Genomic DNA, 23,984 nt, shown 5'->3' on the forward strand with positions numbered 1-23,984 from the left:
ACAATTAAATTGCAATTTTTTTATTTTTAAAAATTTTAAAGTAGTATTATCCTTTATAAAAGATTGCCTTGTCAGATAAAATTAAATCATTAACTTTCTTCATTAAACAGAATAGTATTATTTTTACTTTCAGTATACATTTTTTTTGGTCTTTATTATTTATTAAGCATCGCTAACCAGTTATGTAGGTCCAAAGTGTGTACTTTCAATGAAAGCACCTTTTAATAACTGGGAAAAATTTTCCTGAGGAACATGCCATCAGTATTACCCTTGTAGCTGGTACGTCTGCATTTCATACACTATTTCATCTTTCCATAGGAGAAACATGTGAGTATGGCTCACATTGAATCACGAAAATCGAAGAGAAGAAATTCAGAGGTGGAAATATTTGTGGACTGTGACTGCAGTAAGAAAGAATTTAACGAACTAATCCAGTTGCTCAAGTTTCAAACTAATATTGTATCTCTCAATCCACCAGAAAACATCTGGACTGATGAAGAAGGCAAGGCTGCTTTTGTATCACTTGGTTTAGACACTGACAAATATTTTACACAAGTATCTCTATAGCTTATACTCCAGTACGTTCAGCTCACATTCTGTCTTCTACAGATCTCGACTGTGTCCCTTGGTTCCCCAGGAAGATATCTGAATTAGACAAATGCTCACAGAGAGTTTTGATGTACGGATCTGAGCTGGATGCAGATCACCCTGTAAGTGTAACACAAAATTGTGTTGTAGGTAATTTGTTAACGTTATTTGCTAATGAAATAAAAAGCCTGCTGACTGCCAATTCTGAGTATTTTTTGAGCATATGGTTTTCAGAAGATGGGGATTTAGTTCTCTTCAGTGGCTTCAGTGAATTCATTTTCCTTTTCTGTAGTAGAACATGCAAAAAGGGGGTCCTCCAGAAAACTTTTTCACTCTTGAAGAACTACGTCCCCTTTTGTACAGCTTTCTTTTTTTTTTTTTTTAATTAACTAATTAATAGAAGCTTTCAGACTTTGAAGAATTTAGATCAACGTGGCCTTCAGTTCTGTCATAGCTCTTAGGTAAGAATTTATATTAACCTAGGTGTCAGAGAAGAAAGAATTATGGAGGAAGACTTCCTTGGGCACTCAAGAAATAGTTGCAAAATAAGAGTGCAACATGTTCCTCTTTCTGCATGGATGCAGCAGATGGGAAGGTGTCTCACATTGTTTCCTGACTTTGGTGACAGGAGACAGTTCACATAAGCTGTATCTGCAGTAGTGCCAAATGCTCAGTGCAAAAAGCAAAAAATAGATTTGTTATTGTTTTATTTCTTTTGGCTGATGTCCATAAATGCTTAACTTCTGGGTGTCTAGATGGCAGATGATGGCAAGCGTTTGTGTTACAACAATTTCACTTGTTATAAATCCAGGTTTCTACCTTTGGGCCACTTGGCTGAAAGATACTGGTGGTAGCTAGTTGCATTCCTTCCTACTTCAAAGTAAAATAGGCCGGATTAAACTGGTATTGTAGGAAACTTCCAGCTGAAAGTAAGTAGGTAGTGAACTAAGATATCTGACTGTAATGTCTTGTAATAGAATCAGATTGGACTGGAGCTGTAGGTGATAGTCTCCTTTGTTTTTTGTCACACATGTTTCTGTTGGTATTGTCCAAGGTGGTGAAAAATGGCCACAAAGAGATTGTACGTGACAGCAGAAAGATCAGTTTGGTGGAAGGGACTCTCTAGTGGTGCTTCTGTGCTGTGCCATGGTACTGCAGTGCCTGTGAAGTCTCCTTCTTGGTGACTGCCTTGGCTGAGGAGAGGCAGGTACTCCTGGTGGCCCTGAGTTTGGGGCTCTACGTCAGTGCAGAAATGGCACTCGAACCACTGCCTTCTGTCCTCTCTGCTCCGTAGCTCCTACAGTGGCTGTGCCGTGGCAGGGGCTCAGGCACAGACCCTCACGCTTGTGTACACAAGCAGACGGACATCATCGCAATGTCCCCTGTCAGCCCCAGTTTCCTGTCCCTGGTGTCACCTGCCTGTGTATCAGCCATGACAAGCAGCATCACCTCACTTGGCTTCCAGCCATCTCTACCTTGTGTGAGCCCTTCCCACACCGTGGGCCCGCAGCTGGGGAACATGTTCTTGGATCCTGGTTTCTGCCGTGTGCTTCTTGATGACAAACTAAGATTTACCTTGTGTTTTCTTAGAAGGGAAAAATCTGTTGATTGCTTTCAACTATTAGCAGTAATTTGGTTCATACAGAGGCCTTAGTGGCAGCTCGTTCTAGCCTTGAGTCGATGACTGTGACGGGCCATTTGATACTGTTTTATGTTCCGAGCTGGTGCCTTCATTAAATACTTGAGTGCTCTGCTGAAAATCTGCCTTCAGTTTTACAGACAATGAAAAAAGGCATTTGCATGATATGAATATATATTTTACACTTGAGGGAACTCTTATAAACATAATTTACACACCATTTGTTAGCCTATGCAGCATGCTAGGTATTAGAGATGGGGTAAAAACCCTGTAAAATCTGTGACTGGCCTTTCAAAGGCCACTTCTGGTGCCTGCCCTGTGCCTTAGTAGTGGCATGTAGGTGCCAGGGGACCAAAGAGAATTACCCTATTACAGAACCAGTACAGCACCACTTCAGCAGCATAGCCCTAACCCACTTCATATTGGCTAATGGTTTCGGTCTCGGTTTCACAACATGTGACAGGGTTTTAAATCCCCTGTGCTGCCTTCTGTCCCCTTTTGGCTGTTGAATAGGCTGTAGCTGAGTAACTCAGTGCTTCGTCCAAAGGTATTAAGCAGGCGAGGAGACTCCCCTAGATTACAGCAACTTTTTGCCAGTCGAAAACCTTTTCTGTGTAGGAGTGGAGGCTTGAAGGTTTTCTGCAGTCCTTTGACATCCTCCCTTACTCTGCTCCAGCAGCACAGCTTTGGTTATGGGACAGTAGAATGCCTTCTGAGTTTTCTGGAAGCTTGTACAAATATTTCAAATCAAACAACACATTTTACTTTTCAGCTCTGACTAAGGGAAACTTAAATGCACTTTCTGGGCTACTAACAGGGGAACTTAGATAACTCTTTACCCTTTTTCATCTTCAACAGGTTGGCAGTCCTGCCTTGAAAATAGATAACTCTTTTTGTAGTTCAAAACTCGAAGTGTCTGCATCTTTTATAGGTATGGAAGAGACCTTGTTTCGGTGTCGAATAGCTCAAAGAGCTGTAACTAGCTGGTGTGTATGTGTTATACAGCTCTTTTGTACTTAATATGCAAGAGGTATGAGCCAACTGTAGCCCGTGAGCCCTTCCTCTGTAACTCAAATTGAAGCAATATGCCTATTTGCTGCTTGAGGCTGATGGTTCAGTCTCTAATGCGTTGGTTAAAAGGGCAACTGCTGAAGTAGCATCTTCAAAATGAGTTGCATATGGACTCTGGGCGCTTGATTCTTCTAGTGAAGAAAGATGTATTAGGGATAGGTGTTATTCTACTTTGTGCCTGTGTGTAGATCTCCATTCAGATTAAGGAAAAACTGAGTGAGGCAAAATAACAAGGAAAAAGTTTCCCTTTTTCAACATCTTGGATGAAAGTCTATACCTGTGTGCAAACCTGTCTTGAAAAAACTTCTGTAGGACTTTGGTGAGGAAAAAAGTGAAGAAATCCTTATATTGTCTTGCAGTCCAGTAGATAGTGTTAATCAAAATACAATATAATTAGGTACTAAATAAACACTTTAATGATTTATTTTATAATTCTTACAGCTAATTTTCTGTCCTTATTGTGAATGATTCTCTTCTTCCTTGCTTAAGGGTTTTAAAGACAACGTCTATCGACAGAGAAGAAAGTACTTTGTGGATGTTGCCATGAGCTATAAATAGTAAGTACTGGCATAATTCTTCCCTGTGCTGCTGACTACTTAGAATTCATGCTCTACTTAATTCTGTAGGATGAAGTTTAACAGTAGACAAAGTCATCCTTAAAACGTTGACTAGTTTAGTGTAGGTTATAAATGACGAACTTGATGCTTGAAATCCTGTTACGTTTTCGGTACAATACAGGCAAGTAAAGCATTTGAAATGTAAGCACTACTTCTTCAGCATTTTGTTCATAGCTGCTTAATCTTAAGAAACTCTTTTACAAATGCTTGCACATCTTAGTGACAGACTGATACGCTGCTGAATCGCACATATCTAGTGTCCCTGTGTAGTTAGATGAGCTCACTAAACCCCAAGATTATTGTTTTCTTTTCATGCACTTATTATATTGGATGCTGCAAAATGCCATTTATCAGTTTTGCCAACACAGCTCTAAACTTCTCAGAATTCAGTCAGTGGATTTCTCTGTACTTAGTGGAGCTGGTATCTGTGCACAAATACACTGTGTGTGTTTTCTCATTTTGATTTTTTTTTTCCATGCAAGTCAGTATTTTCAATTTGGTACCATCCCTGGAAGTTAGGAAACTTTCTGTGCTACCTACAAATACCTACTGTGTTGCAATTTTCTCATCACAGAAGCATTCAACTAATTCTAATCATACTGTAGGTTTTATTTGCAACAGTCCCAAGCCCTCATTCTCAAGGGAAAGAACATACTAATTTCATGTTCTTTTACCAGATTTCTTCAGGGTTTTATTTTTTCTCCTTTGAGATTTCTACCTACGTTATTTAAAGAATATAAAACATAAGATTTTTTTCCCTTCATAGGAGGCACACCCTGTCAGGAAGCAATTAAAAAATGGATTTTTGAAGGTTTTTCAGTTCTGTTTGTCTTTAATATAAGGCTAGTATATGGGCTGCAGAAGGCTGAGGAGACAGTAGGATTAACTCTGCTTTGTGACTTTATAATCCTTATTATATTTCTCCTTTACTTTTGTCCCATTCCTGTTATTAAGCTATTACCAATCTAATAAATGTGTAAGTGCTAGTGTTGGTTCCCCTTTTTTCTGCTCACGGTGGCATTTGTTTAGCTGAGTGTTCATGACACTCATCCAGCACACTGAGCTGCTGTCTGCTGGGGGCAGGTGCTGGTTGATAGAGGAGCTTCCTAGGCTGACCAGGTAAGTCCAAAGTTTAGCCAGCTTTCAAATGTAAATTGAGACAGTTTTGTGTTTTGTTTTTTCTTCGTTTACAGCTGATTGATTCACTAGCCTTTTTTTCAGTTTAATGCTTGCTGTAGAGTTAGTTGTTCTTGCCTAGCATTTATTGCAGTGTGAAATGTCAGGCAGGTACCTGTGGATGAGGGCAGGCTGTGTGTGCTCCTAGAGCTCTTACCGCAAGTCGAATAGTTCTCCGTTTACCCATGATAGTAGCAGTAATGCCATGCATTTCACAGCTGCTGAGTTGCTGGAAATATCTTCCTCCCTTCTCCCTCTCAGCTGCCTAAGTGCTGGAAAGATCATGCTGCTGGCTCACTAAACAGTGGTTGGTCTTCTGCTACAAGGTTTTTTTTCCCTCCCTGAAACCAGTGAGAAACTTCTTTTCACATAGAGTAATCCTGCATATTCCCAGAAAAGCAGATAAAGGAAAGGAATAATCTTTTCCTTCTTTGGATTTTGAAGGGTCAAGAACCGTTTCTGCAGGCACGTTATAAAAATCAAACAAATCAAAACAGAGGTTATTTGGAGGCCAGATCTTGTCCTTCAGCAAAACTGCTCAGAAGTACTCCTTCATCCCACTGATCTTTTCAAACCTTTAAAAGATTTCAAACTCTCCTATTATTATCAGCAGAGAGAAAACAAGATACTTCACGTATTTTTAGCCAGGGACCACAAAATGGCTGGGAGGCCAGTGATTAGGGCAGTTACCTACGATGTGGCAAAATCTCATTCATACTCCTCACGTCTGCTGCAGTGGTTATCTTAACCCCAGGGATGTGCCATATCTGCTGGGATGTACAGTCGGTCTCTCCCTGCGTTTGCCTGCAGAGGCAGCCCAGGGAGACATTTACCCTCAGCATCCTCCAGCTCAGCCCAGGCCACGCTGAGGAAAGGCATCTCAGCTCAGGGAGGACTCCATGCAGCTACAGCTGAGCTGTTCCTGCCACCCATGCTGGGGAGCTCAGAATTGATACAGGTGTCTCAGCAGTATATTGCAGTCTCGTCACACTCTCTTCTGTGGTCTAATGACTATTTACTTATTTATTCAAAAAGAACAGCTCTTTTGTAAGGACTGTTTCCCTCTGGGATAAACTCAGAGCATTTTCTTGAACCTCTCAGTGTCTTCGAGGTAAATGATCTTTCTAATAATTTACTGAGGCTTGATGCATTTCTACTTTTCATTTCCAGCGTAAAAAACCCCACACTTATTTCCTTAGAAAAATAACAAAGAAATTTGGCCGCAGAGTATTGGCTGCAAGGAATTGGCTCTGTAAAAAAATTGAAAATCCCAGATCAGCATTTCCTTTATGAATTGCTACTGTTCTATAATGGTAGATGTTCTGCTTTGCTTGAACATAAAGAGGCCTCTGTAGTGGAGAGAAAGAGAAAAATACTAAGAAGTGAACTTGGAGGAGCAGATATTTGCTGGTGCTGGATGTTAAAGGAAAAGACATGTTAATAGAGCACAGCAGTGAAAATCAGCTGTATGAAATAAATGGAGCAAAACAAAAATATTCCTCCCTCCTTCACTTAGCTTCTATCATAAAGATAGTGAAAGTCTGTTAATCTTGCTAATTAGTCCTTTGAGACTGATCAGGGATCGCAAAAGTATTGAGAAAATTAAATCTGGAGGAAAAATGTGAGGTTTAAGGTAGAATTCATGATATGAGTTGGTAGCTCATGACCATGGCAAAAATGGAAAGACCCCATTTTAATAAGGGGAAATGAAAATTCAGGATAGGTTAGCTTGCAGAGTCATCTTTCTCAGCCACAAGAAAACTGATTATACAGGCTGGCCCTTTCCGTGATTTATGGCAAAGTTTGAGCGCGAGGTGGGTCTTGCTTGTTGAAGTAAGAAAGTGAGAAAAATGAGATTTGCAGACCTGAGTGAAAAAAGCATAAGTCCTCCCTCCAGTGTGGCTGCCTTGATCCTCTCGATAAAGAAAGCAGTATCATGACCAGCTGGAAGTAAAATCAGCTCTCCTAGGCGTAAATCCTATTAAGGAATTAATGTTCAGTGAACCTTACTTCAGTACTAATGAATTAATTGAAGCAATAACTAAGTTATAAACCTTTTAGGGAGCAGTGAACAAGCTTCAGATCCTTGATTATGTTTATATCTCCCTAGTGACAGGCTAAGTAGAAACCTGAGTTTTTCCACCGGTGCACAGATTTCTTCAGCTTTGCTGGGCCAGTGCTGACCCGTACTGGCAGTATCCATAGTGGAGGTCAGATCTAAGGAAGAGGGAGGAGCACACTATTCCGCACACTATTCTGGCAAGCCTCAGTGGATGGAGTAGTAGCCTGCTTGTATCTGTCACGTACGGTACAATTTAGAATGGCTGTGTTATGCTTTCCGTGAGCTGGCAGGCACCTTAAGGCTGATAAAGTGTAAAGGTGAAGACAGATACTAGACCTGAAGGACTGACTCCCAGCGCAGAATGGGCACAAACACAATGCAGCTTCTGTTGATGAGAAGTGCTTCACTAAATGTGTTGCGATTCTTATCATGTCTGCAAAAGAGTGCCTGAAGGGGAACTAGTGGATGTATTGGATGTTCACTGAGTATGAGTACCTCGTACAAAGTGGCCTTTGACTGACAGATAACTGCCGTGGATCAAAATACTTTGATATAGTGAAAGGCAAGGGGATTAAATAGTAAGTTTTCAATGAAGATGAGGGGACAATCACAATACATGTAGGATGGATGCTCTTGTGCACGTAGGGACTGCATAGCAGCAATCACATGTGACATGAGGGCTCATTCCTTGTTACCTTCTATGGTGGAGGCAGGATTATGAGCCCAGCGACAGTTGAGATGGAGAGCCAACCCACAGCAAAAGCCCGGCACTGCAATTCTTCTGCTGCAGTGAGGTTCTCCATTCTCCGATAACGCCTGTTCAGCTGCTGTCTGTGACACTGGGGAAGCTGCAGCACAGGGCTGCGAGTGCCCGCGTTGCCAGCCCTCTGGCAGAGGAGTGGCAGATAGAGACTGATGGGGTGGAAGAGGATCCCATGAATCCCTTTGCCAATCTGTACTTATGTTGTGCAGGGAAAGAGGATACCTGAGGAGAAGGCAGATTGCACAGATTATACACTACAGATTGTGAACATGAGATCCAGAGAAAGATGATGAAGTTTCTAGAGAGAATTCATAACGTGAGATGATGGCCTCTGACCATGGCATGGGAGATTCCTTACAGCTAAACACAAGACAGTGCAAATTGGAAGGAGCCTTTCATACTTTTCCAACTGTCAGTCCATTTTGAATTGGCTGTAACCACTCAAGGCAAATCTTGGGTGTCAGAGACAGATTAGCAGGTACCCTGGGAGGCTCCTGCTGTGCAATTTGTGTGCATTTGTCTAAGGGGGAGAAGGCAGAGGAACAGTGCAGAAGATAAAAAAAAAGAGATGTAAATAAAAGCTTAGTTTCACCTATGCTAGGCTCTTGGCTGTGTGGTGAGCTGCTTCGTCACGTAGTCCTGCATGAATCTGGAGTTCCAAACATGCCTGCATGTGTAAGCAATAGTTTAAACAAAAATACATATATTTTAATTGGGTCCATACATTTCTAAATGTCTATGTAATTGCATAATTTTCACTTTGTAAAATGCCAGGTAATGATGCTGTGTGAATATTACGTATTTCAAAGAATCATAGAATCATAGAATGGTTTGGGTTGGAAGGGACCTCAAATATCATCTAGTTCCAACCCCTCTGCCATGGGCAGGGACACCCTCCACTACACCAGGTTGCCCAAAGCCTCATCCAGCTTGGCCTTGAACACTCCCAGGGATGGGGCATCCACAACTTCTCTGGGCAACCTGTTCCACTGCCTCACCACCCTCAGAGGGAAAAATTTCTTCCTTAGATCTACTCTAAATTTGCCCTCTTTCAGTTTAAAGCCATTGCCCCTTGTCTTATCACTATATACCCTTGTAAAAAGCCCTTCAGCTCCTAGAGCATGCAGTCTCCTGATGGTCTTACTGAATCTACAGTTTGGACTGAATCAGGATCTTTGGCTAACCACTTGCAAAGGCATTAGTGGCAATGAATGAGAAATATTACTCTGTTGTAAGAACATGGCCTATAAGAAATCCGTGTTTCTACTATGATACGTACAAAGATTAAGAAATAATCTCATTGCTTAGTAAGAAATAGTTCTTCTTAAGAAATAAATGTAATATGTACAACATAACATCAAGAAGAAGTTACAAGTGAAAAAGCATCTAGTTGTCATTTAAAAATAGTTTTTAATAGTTTTAATAGGCTCTGTCTGCCTTTATTTGTTTAAATAATACTTTTCACAGAAATTTTGCCATCCAGAGTCTGTCTTGAATCTGATTATATTCAAATGTATTTTGTCTTATTTTGGTTTTTACAGTGGTCAGCCCATTCCCAGAGTGGAGTACACAGCTGAAGAAATTAAAACATGGGGGGTGGTATTTAGAGAACTCAGTAAACTCTATCCCACCCATGCTTGTCGTGAATATTTAAAAAACTTTCCTCTGCTGACCAAGTACTGTGGATACAGAGAGGATAATGTGCCTCAGCTGGAAGATGTTTCTATTTTTCTTAAAGGTAAGATTCCTATTTGGTTTGTCAATAGATACAGTTTAATGAAAACATTCCTTTCTGTAGGTACGAAATACAAAGCACACTGAGTGAAAAGACTCCCAGCTTTGTCAGTTAACTTTGGTTTAGTCTGAAGTATCATTCAGGTTTTGACATTCTCCATGGCAGAGAATTTGTTGAGTCAAAGCAGTTGTATATACGTACCTGCAGGTATGAAGCTGAGAGGAATTAAACAGCTGAACACGTATCACATGATGTTATCTTGCACAGGGAGCATCCTTCAGTGTGATCAAAAGAAAGAGCAGAGTTAGCTCAGCTCTTCTCGTTGGCACAGGATGGGTGTTCTGATAACCACAGTCGTCATCCCCCAAATATCCAGGCAGGTAAAAGAGGGAATAAAATGCCAGGATAACTGAGTTTAAAGAGGAGAGCAGGTTTGTCACTTTGTTCTACAGCCTGATAAGTATAAGGCTTTCCTGAGTGCCCAAGACCTCATGAAGCCAGTCATTATGTTTGTATGTTGAAAAAACTTAATTTGACTCCATAGGTAATCTGGTACTTCTCTTTCATGTTATTTTTAAGGGGTCAGGATATTACATATTTCAGTTTGAAAATACCCTCCTTTTTCATCTGTCATGGAAATATATCCCATGTGGAAGGAGCAGTGGCAGACATGAACCTGCAGTTTTTAATTCTAGAGGAAAAGCTGCCAAAGAGTTCAGTTAAGGTTTTTGTTCTCCTCAGGGGTCCCTTCAGATACATATACTTGTTCCTTAATCCTCTTGCTCAGGAGCTTCTGGAGCTCAGAAGCTAAAATATTATAAAGACAGCTGTTCGGAAAAAAATGATATGTGCACTTAAGTGTTAAGAGAAAAAATAGCAAAGTGTTTTGTCCCAAATGTACATGAAAAGTTTTTAGCTAAGAGAAATACAAAATTTGTAATGAAAGGCTTGCTTTCCCCAGTCCCTGCCTCATCCTTAACTCGTTTGTGAAACACCTGTGTTTACTAACAACTGACTCATCATTCTTTGAATTTGGTTGTGTCCTTCTGAGTATCTCATCTATTGTGTCGTGGTCTCTAAGGAATGATGCCAAAGTGTACAGGTTCTTTCTCCCTAACTAGAATCTCAAAACTTCATGCTTACTTCAGAAATATGTTTTCAAACTAAATAAAACAATAGTAGTGTCTGTTGAAGAAAAACTTGGAACATTCTCCTGTAAACACTTGGAAAGAGTAAGGAATGAATCTGGGAGAAAAAAAATCACTTTTTAAAGTCACTGAGTCTGAAATAATTCCTCACTGGGACTCATCTGACAAAAGAACACTTAGTTATATAAATGAGGACCTCAACTGTGAAAATCAGTATTTTACTGTCACAAACAGTATTTTATCTATAAAAATAAGGACAGATTGGATTTAATCCTATTCTGTTCTGTAAGTTTTTGATGTATTTTACAGAAGTCATCTTCTGTGTTAGAAACTTCTCTCCTGTTTGGTACTAGACATGAAAATCTGATACTTGTTGATTTGAGAACATCACTAATGGTACCTTACCATCTTTTCTAGACAAAGGTATTAAAACGAGCTTTGAAATACCTCAAGCTGTTTTCATTAAACATATGCTAGCAATGCAAAATAATTCTTGTACATAATAAGTGAAAATGATGTATGATGATCTTCAACCAAGTTATTCTCTGTGTCATGCTTCTGGTAGAATAATTAACTATAGATCATTACCTGTCCTCAGAAATGGATATAGAGATATATAATATGGTCTTGTATTATCTCCTTCACTTTCAGAAAGGTCTGGCTTCACAGTGAGACCAGTTGCTGGGTACCTATCTCCCCGAGATTTTTTAGCTGGCTTAGCATATAGAGTTTTTCACTGTACTCAGTACGTACGACATGGCTCAGATCCTCTCTACACACCAGAACCGTAAGTTGCTACATTTGCTTTAGTGCTGAAAAAATATGATCACTGGATTCGTAAAAGAATCAATTGAATTTGCCAACATTGAAAAGAGGAACCTTCTCACAGAGGTAAAGATCTAGTTACACCATTGAAGACAAAGCCCTTCACACTGGTGAGCCAGAATTTAATTCAAAAGCTTCTTTTGGACTTTTTACGTTTTGTAAATAACTAGACTATTTGTATGGTGGGTCAAAAAATTCTATCTGGATTATTTTTCAGTGGAAAATAGAGTTTTCAACTACACATTTTGAAAAAGCATATAAAAATTTATTTTCTGGTGGACAACTAAGGAAAGAAGTTGGGGAAAAAAGCCCTGAATCCCTTGAAAAAAATTGCTTTCAGAATTATAATTTGGTCTTCTTATGTCCTTATTTATTTTTTTTGGGCCGGACTCCACAGCTGAACTTCATTTCTCTCTCGTAACAATGCAAGCAACTCATGAGGCACCGTTCTCTCACCCAGGGAGGGTATTAGTTGTGAAGCCTGTTACAGGGAACATGATAGAAATAAAAACCACTTTAATTATGACTTTCATGGGACAGCATTGCAGCTTTTCCAAAACAGAATATTGCGAGTTTGGATGAAATATTTTGGCATTTGGTCTCTTGATGAAAAGTGGGGGAAAAAAAGATCGAAGCGATTGTGGTTCTTGGCTTGTATTATATATAGCGTGCTCTGTGCAGTAATAACAGAACAATACATGTCAGTTAGATAATATGGAGGTAGTTTCACCAAAGGCATCACTGATCTTGTAACCACAGGAATGACATTTTCGCAGTGCATCAGTCATCAGACTGTTAGCATGAAATTGTAACTGCTGTATTGAGCTTGTACTATTTTGGTGCATTTTATTTTTGCCAGAATATACAAAAAGGGTTCACATATATATATGTTCAGCTGCAATCCTGTAAACACTTGGGCCCATGCCTAACTCTGATTTCATGAATAGATTGATGAAACGATCGAATAAGATTTTTTGGTATAAAATGATTAATGGAACTGCACATGAAGCTGTCCCTAAAAATGCTCTAGCATTATTCTGGCAGGAGTCACCAGGTGGTGCTGTAATACACGTATCTACTTACTGTCTTCCTCAGCAGGTGAACTGGGCAAAGTATTTACTAAAATACTACAGGGCTAGTTTTGTGTGTGTTTTTGTTGGGAAAGAGGTGGTAATCCCTGAAGGAATTCACTCACTTATTTAACCTCTGTAATTAGAACTTTAATCTCTTAAATTTGGAGGCAAATTGCTACAATGTAAAATCCTGATGGACGGGCTTGAATATATGATGCTGGACCTCTTCTGGTCTATCTGCAAATACGTGTAGATATTTCAAAAAAAGAAGTTGTACTTGGGAAGTACCAGGTTTGGCACCAATGATTTCTTCTCCTGTGGGAAGCCAGTATCTCAGATTGCAACACCTGCCAATACTCAGCAAACCAATAATGACAGTTATTAACTTAATACAAGCTAGGAGAATGTTTTCATCTATTGATATAGGGATTTAGGTACATAACTCCAACAGGAATAAAGGAAGGAACATCTTCCAGGAAACAATTAAGTACGTCTGTGTTTCTGGTGATGTTCTCTGGTTCGTTGATTTGTATGTTTGAGACCCCCGCAGTTTTCAGTGTGCTGGTTACATTCAGAATTATGTAGTGGATCATAGCTGATCCTTAGTAGTAATGGTAATACCTTTCTGGTCATGGTGTCTGGAAAGCCACTATGTAGTAATACTAGTTCAATTAAAATGAAGATTTTTATCCCTTAGTTCTGCTGAAATTAAAAATCCGAGTTATGGTCTTAACAGGTCTAAATATGACTAACAGAGGAATTAAGTTGTCATTGTCTAATGATGTTACTCTTTATCTGCAGACCTACTTGTTCAGAAACTACATAAATTAAATAATCTGTACTATAAGGAACTCCACGGGAAGAATTTGAAAATCCTTTTTAAAATGAAAATCCTTTGAATTTTTTCATAAGATAGAGCATATAGTAAATGTTATCGGAAAAGTAGAGTCAAATCCTGGCTTTCTTGTAATCAGCAGCAAAACTAACTGACTTCAGTAGGGACGGCTCTTCATCGTCTGCAGTAGCTGCAAGGCCCTGAGATCTGCTGGTTGATATATGGGGCCATAATGAGGTTTTCTGCGGGTCCCTGGCTTGGTGAATGTTGCATTTCAATTATATAAACCTGGTAAAAAGACTCCCTTTGACTTCAGTGGGCTTTCCATCAGATTTAACACCCAGGCTATAGAGCTAGATACAAATTAGGGAGTTCATTTGGTTTGATCTGTATCACTACTGTATGCATTTTAAAACATTTCTTCCTGAGTTTCATTATGTTTCTTCCACATTCACAGAGCTATATAGATTTCCTCTGCTCTTCTAACTAATTTACTCCCAAGAAAAATCTTTTGCTGTGAAAACTGCATTACAAAAGTCTTATTTTCTCTGAGCAATGTGTGTGAATAAATTAAAGGAACTTAATTATTTTCTGAGTAAAACAAAACAAAAGGATCAAGCCTTGGTAGTTAAGCAAAGAATTATATTATTTAGACTATCTTATAACAGCCAGACTGGCAGGGAAATCTAAGAGACTCCAATGACAATCCCAAATGCTGGTTCATGGTTCTGCTTGGAAGATTTGGTTTTTTTTTTTGTTGTTCATATGGGGTTTTTTCAAGCTCCCTTCTTTATAACTGCATGCTCAAAATACTACTTTGCATAGTTCTAATGGAAGAATCTACAAGCTAAAGGCATGAGAGAAATATCTTCTGCCTCCTCATCCTCCTGCCCTTGCCAGGAGAGACAAGTTAGTGGGGCTAGGCTTTGTCTGTTCTCATTTCATCTGCAAGGATGGAAGTGACACAAAGAACCAGTGTCCCAGTGCAGAACTAGAAGCAACATGTCTTCACTTACTTGTTTCTGGGAGCTGTTACCTCAGCACAGGAAAACAGAGATGCAGACACTCAGCTACTAATAGCGGTGATGCTGCTGTAGAAGCCTGGCTGGAGACAAACATGCTTTCCTGAAGGCACGAACTTGAAGCCAGTCCTGCTATATCTTCTTTGCTCTTGTTATTTGAACTACTCATATGAAGTTACCTTAAATATACCTGTACTGATGCAGTGCAGAATAGGTGAAGTGCTCAGCAATCTGTTGTTTTCTCTAGTGAAGATGGAAAGTGGAAAGCTCTGGACTTCCAGAGAATGGGCTTTATGGCCTGTTTCTGTGTTGGAAGGTGATGGTTGGAGGAGTCACATTCCTCAAGTGAACTGTTTGGTACTGGGAATTCCCTGCATGTGTCTGTAAGACTGCAAACTCGATTTTGCTGCTGTCCTTTGTACCGTTAGCAAGCAAAACCTTTCAGGAGACGACAGAAGAAATTGTTGTGACTGGAACTGAATAAATAAAGAAGAGTCATTAACTTTTGATGATTATCCACTGAAGTGATTCAAACCATCTCCTAAACAAAGAGATGGATACAATGCAGAGCCAGCCAATTTTTCAAGTCTGAGCTCCAGTGAGGAATGGAGTAGTGTCTAAACTACCGGTCTTGTGGTAGGGAACTTTGATCATCTTGCAAGATTCAGAGCATCACCAGAGGGGTATGGAGATCATAAAGGAAAAACCTTCTTACCTACCGCTTTTGAAGAGATCAGGAATTTCCCAGGCTCTGAAAGGACATGTAATGATGTAGAAACAAGGGAGGAAAGATCTGACTTTCAGAAGGAAGGACAAGCTTTACCAGTGGCAAACAAATGCAGACCATCTCGTGAGACTCCACCTGGAGTACCGCGTTCAGCTCTGGGGTCCCCAACATAAGAAGGACATGGACCTGTTGAAGCGGGTCCAGAGAAGGGCCACAAAGATGATCCAAGGGCGGGAGCACTTCTGCTATGAAGACAGGCTGAGAGTGTTGGGGTTGTTCAGCCTGGAGAAGAGAAGGCTCCAGGGTGGTCTTCTAGCAGCCTTCCAGTACCTAAAGGAGGCCTACAAGAAAGCTGGAGAGGGACTTTTCACAAGGGCGTGTAGAGATAGGACAAGGGGGAATGGCTTTAAACTGAAAAGAGGGGAGATTTCAATTAGATCTAAGGAAGATATTTTTCACTCTGAGGGTGGTGAGGCACTGGACCAGACTGCCCAGAGAAGTTGTGGCTGCCCTATCCCTGGAAGTGTTCAAGGCCAGGTTGGATGACGCTTTGAGCAACCTGGTGTAGTGGAAGGTGTCTCTGCCCACGGCATGGGTGTTGATACTAGATGATCTTTAAGGTCCCTTCCAACCCAAAACATTCTATGATTCTATGATAATTTCCCTTATGTAAGTATGATGTCTGATAACTATTCCTAGTCAGCTGTACATATCAAACATGTTTCATGGGTGTTGGATAACAATATTGGCTGACAGTAAACTTGAGCTCTGAGCCTGTATTGTTACAACTGAATCTCTAGTCATAATGTCCATGGACCATGTTCATTCTGTCGTGTCAGGCACAAGAGTATCTGTTTACCTCCACTGCTTTTTTGGGAAATACGTATGTCTAGGAAGGAAGAGAAATGAGATTTGATAGTTCCTCCATACTGTTGCATGAATTACTCATACAGGAGGTTGGCTCAAACCTGTGCATAACTTCAAAGCAGTGCTTGTCTCACAAAAATTGTGAATATAACATGAGCAAATGTTGGTAAGCATCTGTCAGTGACGCCATCTGGGCTGAGAAGAGAAACTTGTAACCCTCCAATACTGGAACTATATTTGATGAGCTTTTGGTGAGGCAAACTAGGAATGCCAAAAGTGCTAATCTTCATTTGAGTGCATTCAGAAACTACTACTATCTACCTAGACAGAGTTGGCACAGACTTCTTGGTAAAGAGTACTGAGTAAGGAGACTTTAAATTATATAGAGGGTTGTTTTTCTCTTCATGATTTATCTGAAGTGTTAGGTTCTGTCTTTTCAAACAAAAATAGTTTATAAAAGACAAATTGGATGATTTTGGATAGAAGGCAGAAAACTTGATGTTTTCTCCCTTCCTTTAAAACATTTGTTTACAGCTTAAAAAAAAAAAAAAGAGAGAGAGAGAGAATGTCTTTGAAGAGACAAAAGCAAAGGAAATGTCAGATCCTATTTTTAAAGTGAACTTCACTACCAGGTCCATTATTTTCTGTGAACAAATGCACCAAAACTTTCAGAATTGTTTGAGAGCTTTTGGAGATGATGCATGTGCGCTTTTGTTATGTCAGTTAGCAGTTTTTTGTACACAGGTGTGTGGACAGTAGTTCTTTCTGAAATGATTCGAGTTCTCTGTTTTTTCTGGAATCTGTTTGGTGAAGAGTGAATTGTGTAACAAAAATACTCAGTAATTGCATTAGGAAGTCAGGGCTAAATGAGAAATGAAGCACAGAGAAACCTCTGTAAATATTGCCCTGAATTTCTAGTCGTGAGTGACAAAATGTTTGGTTTTGGAGCTGTACGCAGGTGTGGAAAGGGGAATGGAGAAGAGGAAAAGGGAATGTGTAGGATTTTGATCCTGATTCTTGTGGAGAGAAATGTTGAAAACTGTACTTGTGAGACATCTGGCTTTCCTTTGGGCAGTTCAGTCTTCATGGTACTAAGCCTGGAAGACAGCAGTGATCAGTCTGTCCTACTCAATCTGAAAATGATGGGGAAATCATAGGCAGGGTTAAATGACATATAACCCATTTAATAGAAGCAAACCTGTATCTTTCTACAGAAAGGGAAAACAACTTTTCTATGAAAAACATGTTTCATGGTAAGACTTTTCAAGTAGAGGTCAGACCCATGTCAAATGGCTTATGTTAAATTAATTATGGAATGATTATTCATTTAATTTCTGCAATGACTCTCTTTTCATTTCCATTCCCTTAGGGATACGTGCCATGAACTCTTGGGACACGTGCCTCTACTTGCTGATCCCAAGTTTGCACAGTTTTCACAAGAGATAGGACTTGCTTCACTGGGAGCATCTGATGAAGATGTTCAGAAACTAGCCACTGTGAGTCAAAATCTTTTTGTGGCGTGCTCTCTCATCTGTCCTCCTCTTTGATTGATGAAGTGACGTGCATTGTCTTATTAGAGCTGACTGCATTTTCAGGTTGCAGATGACTATGATGTGACAATGACAGAGCTTTAGGTATTTTTCCATTGTTTTCAATAAGAGCAAAGCTGAACATGCTAGTCTTCAGGTGGTCAGCTTTATTTTTTATGTGCAATAAACACCAATTTTCAGGGCTAGCTGAGATGGATTTTGTCTACTTTAAGGTGCTGAACACAAGTAAGCAAGGTAATTTTGAAAAAAAAAAAACCCTGAAAACGAGTATTTTGGTGTACGCTCTCAGCTCGACACTGTTAGGTTCTCCACAGGTGGCCACTTTGGCTCTTAGCACTGCTATTTCTGTACTCACTGTTCTGTTTTGCAGCTGTTCACTGTATTGTAGTGTGAGATGGATTTTGAGATGACGTTGCATCCTTGCTACTGCTCCTGTTGGAGAATATGTAGTTACTAAACCAAGGCCGTGGAGTAGTTGATCTAGACCTAGGTCAAGTGCCTCAGCCAGTGGTTGTGAGATGGATTTTATGTTGCATCAGATCAGGCACGTGCCAGAAGAAAGTGTGAATGGGAAGAGGCTGCATGTTGAAGATGTTAGATGTACTGACCACCCAACTGGAGCCTTCTTGGCCGGTGTGTGAGGGACTCTCAGGTTTCTCTGAAGGGCCCTGTCAGATTGTGAGGACTCTCAGCCTCCTGCGCAGCTGTCAGCCCTGCTGCATTGCCATTTCCAAATAACTCGTGTGCAGCCCTTTGCATCCTGACATAGGTTGGTGACCCCTGGTCTATACTGCTTGCGCTGTTCAGTTTTCTTAACTTACTGTGTGCTTCCTTTTGTGGAGCTTGTTAAAACTGATGCTGCAAATAATCTAATGAACTAAATTGTATTAAAAACAAACTCCATATTGAAATATTTTCTCTCATGAAAAACTCTGCGACAACCAGCAAAAGAATTGGTTGCTTTAAATCTCATCCAGCATGCTACTGCTTTTCTACATGAGAAGTGCAGTGGGAATTTAAAGGGTTCAAAATAATTTGGAGACAGTGTTGAAGGCAGATTCAGACCAGGTTCAATTAAACTGTAGTAATTTTTATGCACTGGTTTAGAAGTGGCTTAGAGTTCCATCTGCTGAAAAGGGAGTTTGTACCCATTTGTTAGTTTTTTCTCCAGTAGCCCTCCAGAAGTGACCGTCAAATTTATTTAATCAAACAGGCCTCACTCCTTGGACGGGCTTGATGTCTCACTCATGGCCAGCTCCTTTCATATGCTTCCGGGTGTGTTCCTTGGTTTTTTAATGGATGTCTACTGAGAAGAACCTGTTGTTTGTATGGAAGAATCATGAAAGTTGTGTGTCTGTTTGCATCTTTGTGCGGAAGGGACTTAGTAGGAAGCAAACCTACCTTGTACCTTCATCCTCAAGAGAAACTAGCTAACTGGCTGTCCCTGTAGGTACCTTGAGGAAAACAGTATGTCCAAGTCTTTCACCCCAAAATAACCCTGGATGACATGGGCTTGTTGCAGAGAACAATGTTGGGACTGATCTGTTTGGGCAGAGACACTAATATAAAGTGACCTCTGAATATTACATAAATGATTTACTCCTCCCCCTCACACAAGTTCCCAGTTATGACTGACTGTGTCATCCGAACAATGAGCTGCTCCTGAATCACAAAGCCAAAAATAAAAGAAGGCAGCTGAATCACTTTCCCTTATCACACTGAGAAGTTGATATCTGAGTCAAAGTTGATTCCTCCTCCCATGCTGGAAATAGCTCTTTCAGGTGGAAGAGACATTTAGAGAGAGACTTAAGATAACCTAGCTGGTGTTATTTTTCTGTAGAAGCACAATGAGGGGCTGTACTCCCTTGGGGCAGGTGCTTGACAAATACAGAGATGTTACCTGCCCTAAAATTTGCAATGTAAACAGTCGACTTGAGAGCAAGTAGAAAGAATATCTCTCAGCAGCGAGGGTGAAGAGGCCAAGAAATTCATTCAGCTGAGCACCAAATGTCACCTGAGGTGCTATTTTTGCAACACTCGGTCCCATTTCCATCCTAGATAACAACCAGAGATGCAGCGAGCTGAGAAGTGCCAGCCAAGAGCCTTAACGCAGAAAAGCAGTGCAGGTTCCAGTGAGGCAACTTCAAAGTAAATAGAGAAACAAATGAATGGAGGGAGAACATGCATATTAATGAGCTTGAAGCAAAATGCCCAAAGCAAGCTTGCCATTAGCATGACCTGTTTCAAAAGATAGTGACATTAACAGCGGAGCCATTACAGGGAGGACAGTGGCTTTAGGAAGAGAGGAAAACGCCTCTTAGGAATTCAGACCAGAAGGGGAAGAATTATTACAGGTGATTTTGTCATCTTTCACTCCATTCTGCTTTCAAAAGCCACCACATATGGGCCTTGATAGGTCTGCTCTTTGTGCCCCATCAATCCTGAGCTGCAAAGGGAACATGCTGATGGTTTTGTGCCTGCAGAGCTGAGATGGTAGATGTAGAGCAAGCTGGAGCCTGGTCCCTGGGCAGACCAGAAGGTTTCCGAAATTGCAATTAGTCACATCTGTGAAGCGCTACTGAGGGCAGGGATTAAATGGGAAAACATTGCAGAGGCCCTTGTGCTGCCCAGCTGGAGGGGGAAGGACAGCTGCAGGGTAAGAGGGTTGAAAAGGGAGGATGTGAGCTTCCTCTCATCCTCTTGTTTGAGTCTGGTAGTCAGGTTGGGGCAAGAAGAAAGGAATGGCTTCTGCTTCTTTTTAAACTGAAGTGTTCCTACCATGAGAAGTGGAATATTGAAAGAGCCCAGCAACTGTCTTTACAGTGTTTTTTTGAGAAGTGCAGTTTCCCTTACAGTGTTTTAAGAAAGAAAGAAAGAGGGAAGACACAAAAAACAAGTGACTGAGATACGTTACTGAAACAAACAAAATATTTGCACAATCCACTTTTTTTGCTTATACTGTGATATAATGCAGTTACTAGTTGAGGAAATAGAATATTGGCCATGCATGTCTGAGTGCTAATTATCATCATCATCACTAATGTCTTGTGCTACTCTGTGTGACTTTCTAAAAATGCTTTTGAGTTCATTTTTCAAGCATGCCTGGTCTTTCTACTTTCACACAGCACAAAGATAAACAGACTGTCTTTTCTGCTTACCTATCAAACCATAAACTGTAGGGAGGACTTTGACATGAGGTGTTTCAACTAATTTATATAATATATCATTTGCAACATGTTTAACAGCACATAATTTAAGGTTTTGTCAGGAAAATAGTACAGAAAATATACCTCTGTTTATATTTCAGTATAACCTTGTAATTTGTGGACTTGGGAGCCAGGGAGCAGCTGTCTTTGTAAAGTTGCAAGTTGGTAAGCAGGATCCTGTCTCTTTTCCTAATGGCAGAAATGACTCTCACCTCCTGCCGAGTTGTTTCAGTGCAGCTCAGGTTGCCCCTTTGTGATGCAGTTATGTATGGGATGTGTTTGTATGTATAAAATTAAGGGGGACATGTTAACTGATGCTGGTTCAGAACAAAGGAGATTAGCAGAGCCTCTATGATTTGTATGCAGTTTATCATCAATTCTTTCCAAGAATTTGGCCATTAGGGACTAATTAGTCACACTAAGGTTGTTTTTTTTTTTTCCAGTGGTTTCTTACAGAAAGTTTAAACCTTGAGTTCTCTAGAACTGTAAAATTGTCACCTTTTAATCTTTGTTGATATTTATTCTGGTGAGGTACCAGAAATTTCTTTTATTTTTCCTAGCCTTTATGCAGAAAAACCACAATAGTGAGTTGCTTCTGAATTTGAAAGAATTGTGTGTGATGAGGTCTTGTAAATGCATTTCAGGCTCGTGAATCTAAGGGTTTTACCTTGCTTGGATGATGACTGAGGCTAATGGTTTATTTCTAAAGTTGACTTTAATTTATCTGTATCCAAATCACAAACAAAATGTTTTAGATATATATGCTGGGATAAAAAAAAAAAAACGTTCAGAACTTTCTCTCTGGGAGAAGTCAGTGGTAACTGATGTGAGCTTACTTGCCTGTCTTCTGTCAGGATCTATGTTATCTGGTCTTGTTGGCTTTGTTCTAGTTCTTCTCCCACACTGAACAAGTGGCACGTAATTCAGGACAATTATGTTTGCTGAGGAGATATCCAGAATGGAAGAAACAGCAATAGTGCAGATAAAGACTGAGTTGCGTTTCGTAACTTTTGAGTAGACACATTGTTCGTGGTCTCACTAGGCAGAGCAGACTTGCAGTCTCTCATCTTCACAAACGAGATTAGATTTCCCAGAGGGGCTCTTGATAGTGCTAGGCCATAAATACAGCTTGTGATCAGGTTTACTGTCTTCCTCTATGAATGAACAAATGGAGCTGAGAAGAAAACTATGAAAATATTTGAGATTTTGAACATTCTGACTATGCATCTGAAAAATCAAGACTGCCCAAGTGTTTCTCATTTATAGTTGCAAAATGATAGACAGTGAACTAAGCACTGTGGTAAGTCTGTGATCAGCTCCTCTGCTGAAGCTATTCTGCCATATAAAAATAATTATGTATTGGTCACCTGAAACCTGGCATTATAGCCCAAGAGCCGTGCCATTCACTGAGCATATTGAAGTTTAACTTTCAGATCTCTGCTCTATATCCCAATCGCATGCCATGGTTGTGTGAGGAATGCCAAGAGTGAGCACAGTGAGTACCCTAAGTCCAGTGGTGACATAATGGAGTTTCTTGCAAAGGAGTCGCTGGCAGCTACGTCTGTAGTTAATGAATAAAGGAGCTGCAGCATGAAGAGCTGGGAGTGAATATGATTTAAAAACTGCTTAAGTAAATTTTGACAGACTTATGGGAGACATATGAAATGACTCTGATTTGAGATGTGTGTCACTTAGGGAAGATGAACCAATTCCCAGGGTAAAAGCTATGACTACAAAGCTGAAATCAGGTATGATGGATCACTATAGCCAGACATTGTCCTGCCACACAGCATGAGACTGGAAATACTGTGATCCGTATTGTTCATCAGTAGATGACCTGTGTCTGTGTTTCTGTTCCTGACTTTGACTGGGCAAAAACACCCATATGCAGATGTATCTGGAGACTGCCCAAGTGCAAAACCTGAAACTGATACAAGAAGCAGAAGAGAAATCTGATGAAACCTTGTGGCTTTCTTAATCATTACAAAGTCATACAGGTCTGTTTGAATCAGGAGAGAAGGATAACTTACTGATGGATTACTTTGGTGAGGTGTTGCTGAGCACACTGACTGCTGCTCTAAAAGCATGCCCTAATTTGTGGGCTTGCTCTGCATAATGTTCTAAAGGAATTAGTAACAGGTAACAGTCTCAATTTTTTAAGGGTTTCTTTCAACAGTACTTTTTGATAAAGTAACTGAAGCAGTGATGTCAAGTCCTTCCTATAGTATGCATAATCAAATAGGTAAGCAGAAAAGATAGTACATAGATCACAGAACAGGACTAAAGGGGAAAAAAGCTTGTAGATTCCAGGGATCAATATTTAATATTTTAGAATACTGCAGTGTTCCCCTGCAGTGCGTTTTCATGGTCATCACGTCAGAGATTCATGGCACAAGAACAAAATCTCAGCAGTGATACCTAACTAGCTCTGTAGCTCAAAAGCAAATGGCTCTGTACTACATAAAAATAACCTAGCATTCCAGAGAAGTTACGACAGGGAGAATTTTGAAGTTCTATTGCTGAAATGGGAGCAAATGCTTAAGATTTTCTGCAGGAATTGTGACAGTTTGTTGAGACCTTTGTTCTGTGTTTGGAGAGAGTCTGTTTCCAGGTTTGGATCTGTAAGAACTGGTGTGCTGATCAGGCCACATGGCTAGTGTCTTGTGCCCAAGTGCAGTCATAAGTAGCTGCTTAGAAGGGATGTAAGAACAGGATGAGCATATCTGATTCTTTTCAAATGTTTTCCAAGTTTCTGACCACTCAGAAACTTGGCAAACTCTGGAGCCAAATGTGGTTTCTATGTGTTTAATTATCCTGAATAGATTTCTGTCCAGAGACAACTGTTTATCTTTAAAGACATGTAAATTTTTAGTACCTGCAGTAACTTTGGCAAAGAGCTCTATGGCTCAACTATTGACTGGCCAGTGAACTATCTCCTTCTGTTGTTTTTAACTTGATTCCTATTAACTTTTTTCTATTTGAAGAGAGAATGATCAAATAATCCCTGTATGCTTTCTCTATGCCGTCATGACTTTGCATAACTGTTTCGTTTTCTCCCTTAGTTGTCTCCTTTTCTCAAT

General features: G+C 40.2%; 1 protein-coding gene across 1 annotated transcript in view; it reads left to right on the top strand.

The window, feature by feature from the left end:
- Positions 1-23,984, top strand: part of TPH2 (tryptophan hydroxylase 2) — a 50,893-nt gene that overhangs the window by 4,629 nt on the left and 22,280 nt on the right. The window contains exons 3-8 of the mRNA XM_086609933.1: positions 319-502; positions 610-710; positions 3,788-3,855; positions 9,458-9,654; positions 11,451-11,586; positions 17,518-17,644. Coding sequence (XP_086466059.1) covers positions 319-502; positions 610-710; positions 3,788-3,855; positions 9,458-9,654; positions 11,451-11,586; positions 17,518-17,644 — 813 coding nt within the window. The remainder of the gene's footprint in view (positions 1-318; positions 503-609; positions 711-3,787; positions 3,856-9,457; positions 9,655-11,450; positions 11,587-17,517; positions 17,645-23,984) is intronic.

Source organism: Tauraco erythrolophus, chromosome 4 (genome assembly GCF_009769465.1).
Source record: "Tauraco erythrolophus isolate bTauEry1 chromosome 4, bTauEry1.pri, whole genome shotgun sequence".
Lineage (NCBI taxonomy): Eukaryota > Metazoa > Chordata > Aves > Musophagiformes > Musophagidae > Tauraco > Tauraco erythrolophus.